Source organism: Puntigrus tetrazona, chromosome 20 (genome assembly GCF_018831695.1).
Source record: "Puntigrus tetrazona isolate hp1 chromosome 20, ASM1883169v1, whole genome shotgun sequence".
Classification (NCBI taxonomy): Eukaryota; Metazoa; Chordata; class Actinopteri; order Cypriniformes; family Cyprinidae; genus Puntigrus; species Puntigrus tetrazona.
The window spans coordinates 1,099,400-1,109,620 of record NC_056718.1 but is presented as its reverse complement, the minus strand read 5'-3'; the positions used below and the strand labels follow the sequence as shown (position 1 = coordinate 1,109,620).

The window sequence follows — 10,221 nt, the reverse complement described above, 5'->3', positions numbered from 1 at the left end:
TGTGAAAGGACGAGTCCCCAGGGCAGGATCGTTCTGAGGGTTATCTTCCCGAACGGATGCTGGTTAAGTGTTCTGATGGGCCTCGGGGGCCTTCATCTCTCCTGGACGTCCTCAGATGAGCTTCATGACGACTGGCCAGTCAGCCGGACTGACGTGAGCCGATAAGACTTGAGGAAAAGTTGGAAGGGAAGGAGAGGAATGTGTCTCAGTGATGGATGTGAATGGGTGCCGTCAGAATGAGAGTCTGATCACAACAATCCACAGTCCTTCAGTGAACATCTGGAGAAGACAGAAGATCAAACCAATCCAGCTTTAAGTCTGTAGGCCATAATTCCTCCAGCGAAACTGTTCTGATCTGAATCAGGAGAAAACATTTTTATTCAATGTCATTGTTTCTGTACATGACATGCCAAGTCTTTATGATCATCAGACTCTTTCAAAGCACTGAATCATCATCCAAGATCTAAAAAAGTAGGACATGAATGTTTATAAAGACACAGGTATGACACAGCTATTACAAGGAGAAGGGGACTTACCTCATGTCCCCACTTTTCAAGACACTTATAAATCATTCAGAGAGAGTTTTTATGAAAATCTCAAATCTAAAGATGTGAGTAGTTTCCTGTAAGAGAACAATAACACAGTATAAAACATTACACCTATGGAGAGTCCCCACTATTCACAAAAACAAACTCTGTGTGTGATTAAAAATAAAGATGAAGTATAAGAACAAGATCGACAGAAAAGTATTACGAGAGTAAACACTGTACATCCCCAGATATTATCTAACAATCAGTTCTTCAAAGATGAACAAGAGAAGACCGAGATGAATCACGTAGGAATCAAACGTCATATTGATTCAAGCATTTAACCTCACAACCTCAATGAAGTCCCTACCAGAAGACATCGAGATCCGTCAGTGTTCAGAGAAAACTGATGCTCAGGATGAATTTCGACACAAAATCAACGAGACGTGTGAAGGTCTGAATGATCGTCAAAAAAGAGCATGACCACAACTTTCACATAAAGTGTCCAGCGCTTTACAAGGAATGAACTGAGGAGCCCAGACCCACATCACATCAAACTATGTGAAGGAGAACCTACGTGGCATTTCCCCAGACGCGTCCCACACAGGAATCTATACTCCATATCCCTCATGTTTTCAAAGCACTGCACATGTTCAGAGTACACCACCAAGACGTCAGACCGGTCCTCACGCCACGACTTCAACGAATGATTCTTCACATCCAGAAATGTGGGATCACTCTCACACACCAGCAGGAGGACAGATTCCCAAACTAGACAGTCCACAGAGACCGAGATCTCAGGTCCACACGTCACACAGGAGCTGAGCGGGCAGTCAGAGCCGTTCCGACTCCTTCGGACCAAAAGACTCCAGAGATTCCTGGAAGCAGCTCTCACTGACCAAGAGTCAACCAGGTGTTAATGTTCACTGACCACGGCAGACTCAGACCTGTTTCCCTGAACTATGAAGATCCCGGGTACAGCAGACTAGTATAACACTCACCACACACAGCATCCGGAGATAGAGACGTTTTTTGTCTTGAGTGAAAGTCACCAGACGAGAAAGAAAACAGTTAAGAACAAGTTCTGAGTGTTCTGACGTGTTATTCAGAGCGCTCTGTAAAACAGAGTAAACCAGTTTGATAATGAATCAGAATCAATAAGAGACGTGCTGTTTTTATTATGATGGTGGTTTCATCTCACCTCAGACTGTCAGGTGTACCTCAGGAGAAGATCCTGCACAGTATCAGAGATATCTCTCAGGAGAATCTATCAGATGTGCTCGAATGCAGATCCTCTGCACTACTCAACACTACTTGATTGGCGGGGTGCAACAGATGCATGGAAGAGATTAAAGCTCATATTAAGGACCATATTAAACATAACCGACTAAGAAGGAGACACTCAGCATCTGACGTCTAACGTCTAACACGATACTATCATTTTTTCTGACCATCAATCAGACCTTAACAACAAACTAGACATCCAGCATTTCTAGTCATTTATGCATTTGTTCATTTAAAAATAATACATTTCACTTATATTTAATTTTTTCTGAAGCTCATGCATGATTTTTTAAAATCTGTATCGAGATTAAAAGGTCACACGGTCATTCAGTGTAACGCAATATTTCTGTAAAACATGTTTATTCTTACTTGTTCATGTTAAAATATATAAAAGGAAGCATATTAAACTTTGTTATGCTTTAAATTAGTAAAGAAATCTTACTGACAAGTGAGAAAAACCCAGGATAGAGGCAAAAAAGAAGTAAAATTACAACTACTTAGTATTTAGAGGGAAAATAATTCATATTTGAATTTTTTTTTTTTTCCCAAAAATGTTTGTTGCCTGACCCTAACCAGCTGCTGAAGAGTTTGTGGTCGTTTCATGATGCTCCTAATGTTCTCTGTGGCTGAAAGATCTGGCCTGCAGCGGGTCAGTTCAGCTCCAGACTCTTCTATGAAGTCATGCCGTAGTAATATCTGCAGGATGTGGTTTAGTATGGTCTTCCTGAAATAGAGGTCCTCCGGAGGGGAGCATACGTTGCTCTAAAAGCTTTATATATCCTTCATCGTTCATAGTGTCTTCCAGAACATGAAGCTGTTCATACAGTATACACTTATACACCTCCATACCATCAGAGATACTGCTTTTAAACTGAACTGATAACACACTGAAGATCTCCTAGAACAAGAACGTCTAGTTTGGACTCGTCTGATCATATAACAGTCTCCTCAATCTTTTCACACACTCTTTCCCAGACTGTCCATCTTTACTTCTGACAGAGTCTGCCTCTCTAAGACATCTCTTTTATATCTAATCATGTTACAGACCTTAACTACTTGCTAGATGTTCTCCCAGCTGAATCTTTTCAGCTCTTTGTTGTCTCCGTGCCAACTTTTACTGGAGACCTGGAGCAGGAATCAATTGTGAAATGAGCTCATTTAGTGGATAAAAGTGTAACATTTCTCACTTTAAACATTTGATGTGTTCTCTGTGTTCTAATGTGAACAAAAGTTTGGCTTATATGATTTGAGCCTTTTTGTTCAAATTCTACGTCACAGTGCAGCGAGAAACACCTCCATCATGAGGTTCAGTCTCTCAACACTGTGTTTTATGATATAGCTCATTGTTTTAAATGTCATGCTATGATTGTTTGTCGTCTTGACGCTGGCAGCTGTGAATGATGTCTGAAGGTCAGGGATGTTGCTGTAAATCAGTAAGGCTCATTTGATCAGTAGATAACTGTCAAATTAAACTGGAAATCAATCTTCTCAATCACCAAACCCATTCATATTCATGAATCCAGATGAAGTCAAACAGAAACTGTATGTTCTTCATGTCTACAGCTCTTCTACACATCTTCTATTTCAAAATTCTTTTCCAGACTCAAACCTCTCAGCAGATCTTCAGAACATATTTAATATAAATGGTTAATATCTTCATTATATCTATATCTAGCACAGTCACCAGTAAATATTTTCTCCCTTTAAGACTACTGTGAGAAGAATCCCAAAACACATATAACTTGCATTTTACAGAAGGAACGTGAACACCTAGTATTCATTCAGTCCTATTTCATGTCTTGTACCCTACTTTTATTTTCATTAAATTCTTAAATTATGAAAAAAAACCCAAAACAAAACGTGACACAGGAAACACAAACACTTCTCCTCACCTGGAAAATACATGCTTTTCCAAACCCGTAGAAACCCTGCATCTATTCAGCAGGCTTTTCAACTGGACTTGAAACAAAAAGTGTCGAAGAAAAACAACGCTTAGAATAGGATTTTATTATTTTATAGAAAAGTCTAAATCAAATCTCATTAGGTCAGAATGTTAAACTTGCAGGAAAAACAATGGTTTAATTGAAGGACTTTTGTGAATGAAAGCAGAGTCAGTGAGTGGAAGCTCGTCTCGTAAGACGGTCTCTGGAGGTCTCTGGGGGTCTCTCTCGTCTCTGGGGTCTCTGGGGTCACTCGTCGGTCCGTGGAGCTTTGGCGGCGGGCGTCTCTGCCGTCTGCTCTCCTCTCCTCTTCCTCAGGCCCTTCATCTTACGCGTCTGGAGCTTGTCCAGGTTCTGTTTCTGCATGTGCAAGCGACCCAGTCTGGTGCCGAAAGCATCGTGGGAAATGTTCTTCTTCTTCTTGGGCTGCAGGTGAAACAGAAGCACACGATGAGCTCTGATTCTGATCTAGTCCCTCTGACCGGACTCTGAACGCCACGCTCACTAAAAGTATATTGTGAGCTCCACCTGCTGTCAGAGAGACAATCTGCATCTCATTCAGCCGCTGCGCTTTTGATTTGGTTTTAAAAACGTTGTTTTGTTAATTGAAGCATCTCAATTTCTCAAAGAAATGTGACTGAGAAATAACAATAATACACCTTTTCATTTATAATTTGCCTGACCCTGAATAGACCTGAAGCTTGGATAGGACTTCTCACAGATGAATATTGACGAGGTTATGATCAGAGTGTGACTGTGAAGGAAGCAAACCTCCTGAAAACCTCCTCTCTCTATAGCCTAACCTAGCATAATAAAGACAAGTAAATGGGTGTCACGTCATGAAGTGTTTTTAATACAATGTATTTAACATGATCCCAATTTAATAAACTTTGTATGTTTCTATTCAAAGAACAAAAATTCTATACACAGAATCTTATCAGCAGCAGTTGAACCACTGCGTCCAATCAAAACGCTTCAATCACTATCCAAACAAAGATGTGCATTCATTCATGCAGCGTGAGCCAGTTTTAATCGGTGTGGCTTCAGCATGGTGAAACTAGTTTCCCTCAGACATGTCTTCATACGGTTAGCGGTTTGATGGCTCAAACAACGGCTAGCAGCAGTGCTGTGCAAACCCAAGACCACCCGAACGGACCACGTTTCACCAAAAGACGTTCTCAAAATCCGTCACTCGTACCGTGTCTGCTGAAAACACCGTTTAATCCAGCCGTGCTGGACTAGAGAACTGACCTCAGCCCAACCCTGATCGTTCATGGGCTCTCTGAAGAGTTTGAACGACTCACAGAGTGTTTTAATGTTTACGACCTAACACTCAAAGGGATGGTGAGGAGCGTGTGGCAGGTTCAGCCTTCTGGCTCCTCTCTTAAAACAGACAATAAACTCGTCCTAGCCCACGTCTGCCTGCTAAAGGGGCGAGAGAAGCTGCTACAGACCTTGAGCGCGGATGGGGAGCGTCAAGTATTCACTTCTGAACCCTCAGTGAATGAAACATGCTCTCTTTGTTCCCAGGAACGAAGCTCGTTGGTGAAGTTCACCCAGTCATTAAGTGTCTGAGGAGCCGGGCTCTGGGAGCCAGGGACGACCCCGATAAACCACTCCCTAGAAGGTGAATCTGTCTGGATGTGAAAGAACCCAGGCCTCTGCGAGAGGATCTGATTCAATGTAATCATTCTGAATGAGCGTTTCATAGGAGCGTTGCTCAATGACTCGAGGAGGGGCCTGATTCGCTCTGGACTGGGAGAACAACCATAGGTTCACGCAGCACCACTGCTGAGACATTAGATCATCTTTAAGACACTGAACAACCTGATGGCCAGTTCAGGAAAAAAAGACAAAACAGCTCAGAATCTTTAACAGACACAGTATGACTGAAGTGTCATGTTTTTATTGTAGTTACTTTTAACCTAGTCAGAATAACCTGACTGAAGTTTGATAGAGATTAAATAAAAACGCACAAATACCTGACTTTTGAGAATTGTTAAAAAATGAGTTGTCAGTTTCTGCATATGAACTTGTACAGTGACTGTAATCAAAAGAGCCTAAGACAAGCCTGTGCTTTTGTCCTTATTTTCATTTTAGTTCAGTGAATTTAAATTTTGCTTCTGTCTGTATTAAAAACAGAGAGGACTTGCAGATAAAACCTGAAGTGATTTGTGTCAGCATTTCTTGAACATTCCCAGCACATAACGACTGAGTGTGTGTGTGTGTGTGTGTGTGTGTGTGTTACCTTCACTCCTCTGGGCTGTTTATGAGCGGTTTTGTACAGGTCGTCCGAGGCCATGTGGCATCTCCTCATGACAAAGTCAAAGTTGGGGCCCATGTTCTGCAGCTCTATGCGGGGCGTGCGGCAGCCGGACTTCTTCAGCAGCACTCTGTGAACACAAGCAGAGCGTCAGCGTCGCTCCAACACACCCGCAGCTCTGTGACGGGACGCCGCTTTACTTGTAGCTGCGCATGTAGATCCTGCCCTCCAGAGCCGTGAAGTGAAGAACGTGCTCGAGTCCAGCCAGACGCACCGCAGACACCCGCGGACCGCAGAAGAAATCTGAGAAGCACAAACACAGAGAGTGTGAGAGAGACAGAGAGTGAGAGAGAGAGAGACTGAGAGAGAGAGCGAGCGTGTGAGAGTGCGCGTGTGAGAGCTTAAGTGTGAGCGTGTGAGAGAGAGAGAGTGTGTGAGAGAGAGGGTGAGAGTGACAGTAAGTAAAAGAGTGTGTGTGAGAAAGTAAAAGATTGTCTGTGTGTGTGTGAGATGAATCACCTGTCAGCAGGTTCCTCAAGCGCTGATGTTCTCGGTCGGTCTCGAACAGCTCCCCAGCGAAGACCAGCAGTGGTTTGGTGCCCTCAGGACACGTGTCCGCTTCACACACACACACACACACACAGGTCAGACACGTCACACACAGATAGCAGTCCTCACGACTCATGTCCACCAGCGTACCCTCACGTCTCTCAGAGACACGAAGCTCTCGATGCCCAGCTCGAACATGTCCAGCAGGTGGAAGTCGAACATGCGTCCTGTGAGCAGCAGAGACACAGGTCAGAACAAGCTCCGCCTCTAACACGACCTCTCACCTCTGACCTCTACGCACCGAAGATCAGGTTGTTGGGCCTCTTCTTGTTGTGTGAGCCAAACAGAAACAAGGAGCAGTCTGATTTCTTGGAGAAGAACTCCTGAAGGACAGAAAGGAGTGAGACGCTGAGGACCAGGAGTCACACAGACACTCAGAAGAACACTCTCCTGTGATTCTATCAGTAATGAGCCCACTGTGTAACTCTGCTGGTGTCTCATGGTCTGTCGAGGAAAGATGACTCTTGAACTTAATATTCTTTTCAAATTCATCTTTTCCATTACGTTTAAATTGATTGTTTACCTTTAATGGGCGATTTTCCCTCAAAACCATTTTCATCTAAAAGTGTGCTTCATCAGTTGAGTCAAAGTCTAACATCTAACGAAGGTGTTGTGATGATGTCTAACCTCACGCTCTTAAAGCAACGGTTCTGAAGGTGACACACACACACACACACTCACCAGCGCCGTGGAGTCCTCAAACGGCCGCACCATGTTCTTCCTGAAAACACAAACATCTCAATCAGAGTCAGATCCTGACCTCAGCCTGCTCTCACCCTGAGGAGGAGGAGGAGGAGGAGCTCACCTCTTGTAGAGAACGGCGTTGGGTTTCTTCAGAGCGTACTGAGAACACACAGACACAGAGGACGAGTCAGCAGAGCAGGATTAACACACACACACACACACACACACACACACTACTCTGTGATAAAGCTCGGTGGAGACTCACCACGTCCTTGAGCGCCTGAGAGACCGTCTCGCTGGCGTTCCCTCCTTTGATGATCATGCTGTTCTTCTGGCCCTCGATCAGCTTGGGCTCGCGGCTCTGCAGGAAGCGCTTGGAGCGCCTCGTCTTGGCCTTCCTGAGGAGACACACACACACACACACTGACTTCTTCTGCTCTTCATCTCACAAAGACGATTCCATTCATATACACACATCAAACTTTATATTACACAATATTTATTTTTAGTAGTAATACTGTGAAATATTTTTACTATTTAAATCAACTGCTTTCTATTGGAGTATATTTCTAACAGATTTATTTCTGGGATGCACAGCTGCATTTTCAGGATCATAACTCCAGCCTCATATCATTCTAATATGTGCTTTGTTGCTCAAGATACATGTATTATTATTATTATTATTATGAACTGTGGAGGACAATTTTCCAGAATTCTTGGAATAGAACAATCCATAGATTTGTATTTATCTGAAATAAAAGCTTTTGTAACATTACACACTGTATCAACAAAAGTCAGCATAATTTTTTTTATTATAGAAAATACAACTTTTATTCAGCAAGGTTGTTTTAAATCGATCAAAAAAGTTATTTATATAATAATATTGCAAAATATTTTTATTATGGATAAATTATGTTGCTTTCAACTTTCTAACTATTATGATTTCTGAAGATCGTGTGACACTGAAGACTGGAGAAATGAAGCTGAAAATACAGCTTTGAACCCAAATTTGAAAACAAAAGTACAATTTTTTGCTGTACTTTTGATCAAATGACTGCAGTCTGGTTGAGCAGAAAGGAGACTTCTTTAAAAAACATATCTTTCTGTATAATCGAATAGACTGCTCGTCGTTTTATGATTTAATCCTTAAATCAAACCGTTATTCACAAAAAGGTCACATGGTAACACCGCAGTATTTTGTGAAGAAACTTTAAACAGCGGTGTGTGTGTGTGTGTGTGTGTGTGTGTGTGTGTGTGTGTGTGTGTGTGTTGAAGAGCCGGCTGAAACTCTACAGGTGTGTGCTGAAGAACACACTTCACTAAACTTCATCTATTAAACGTGAAGCGCTGAAGGTTTACTCACACGATCCCGTCCTGATGCGCCATCGTGTCGATCTGTGTCCGCGACGGGAACACGTGAAAACACACACAGTGAAGCCGGAGACGCCACACCAGCTTCCGGTGGAGCCCGGAAGTTTCATAATAAGAGTCGCCAAAATGATGTCCTCACGTCACAAAACACGACACAACACGACTCGCTTCTTTTTCAGTTTAAAACTGTTCATATTTCGATGGGAATTACAGTAATTAAGCAGTGAAAGCGTTGTTTTAAAAAAATATTCCAAAACTGGAATGCTTTTATATCATGAGAACAAGAACTAATTTAAATGAAGTATTTTTTCTACGTATTTAATACAAATGTTGTTTTTTTAACGTTATATTCCAGAAACGTCTTTATCACGTTCGCACGTCTCCTTTCAACCGGTTCTTCACATGCTGCCATTAAAATATATTGTTTTACACTGTTAAATCTAAATAATCATCTTATAAGCAGCACTTTTTTTCATTACACATTACTTGTAGTTTTGCTGACCTCTGGTTAATACACACATTTTCTTATTATATAATGTACACAAAACATAAAAAGTAATATCACATGGTTATACGTGGTATATAAAGACAGAATGCACACACACACACACACACACACACACACACACACACACACACACACACACAGACACACACACACAGACACACACACAGACACACACACACACACACACACACAGACACACACTATAATGAATGTTAGTTATAGATATCTCTATGTATAAATATTTTATCAGAAGAAATAGCATTTCATTAATAAAATGTAAAGAATTTAATTTCAAGTTAGAAATGATTTTATTGCAGTTATAATAATCCTCATCTTGTGATCTTATTGCTTGTTTGCACTAAAATAATGCTAACATTTTAAGGATTGTTTACTCCAACATTAGGATTTAAAAGCTGTTTAAATAATACACAACAGATTATAATGTTAATTTATATTAGTGAAGGAAGGATGTCTTAAAGAGTTAATTAACCATTCATTCACACTGAACTACATGACTTTAGTACTGAGAACATAGTATTACAGGAACTCCAGCTGAAAGCCCCTTCACTCACAAAATACTCTCTATATATACGTGTGTGAGAGAGAGAGAGAGAGTGTGTGCTTGTGTGTGTGAGAGAGTGAGAGTGTGTGTGTGAGAGAGTGTGTGTGTGTGTGTGTGTGTTAATGGACACGTGGGGACCTATGAATAACATATCCGTGAACCTAATTCTGAAGAAGAGATGCTAGCACACAGATATTCATAGTATCCCTCTGATTGTCTTCTTTTCACAAACTGCCTGATAACTGATTGCTGTAAATATAACACGAGTCTCTTAAAACACGAGTCAATTAAAAAGTGTTCAGCGCTTTTTATCATCATCATCATCATCTCTGTCTCATGGGATCCCTTTGTAGGTTGCTGTATACCTAGTGTCCTGAGCGCAGAGTGAAAGGAGATGGTCTTGAAGGACATACGACATTCAACCCGTGCGTGAAATTAGTTTGACGTGTATTTGACGTTACCATGGAAACGGA

The 10,221-nt window shown here is 41.7% G+C and overlaps 1 protein-coding gene across 1 annotated transcript; it reads right to left on the bottom strand.

Moving 5' to 3' along the window:
* Positions 1 to 3,798: 3,798 nt before the first annotated feature.
* rpf2 (ribosome production factor 2 homolog) lies at positions 3,799 to 8,800 on the bottom strand. The gene is made up of 10 exons (XM_043218722.1): positions 8,671 to 8,800; positions 7,573 to 7,705; positions 7,429 to 7,466; positions 7,305 to 7,344; positions 6,865 to 6,946; positions 6,714 to 6,790; positions 6,534 to 6,633; positions 6,215 to 6,317; positions 6,000 to 6,144; positions 3,799 to 4,177 (listed from the first exon to the last, which is right to left on the bottom strand). The coding sequence occupies exons 1-10, from the start codon at positions 8,691 to 8,693 to the stop codon at positions 4,001 to 4,003; spliced, it is 918 nt and encodes a 305-aa protein (XP_043074657.1). The 5' UTR covers positions 8,694 to 8,800; the 3' UTR covers positions 3,799 to 4,000.
* Positions 8,801 to 10,221: the final 1,421 nt, after the last annotated feature.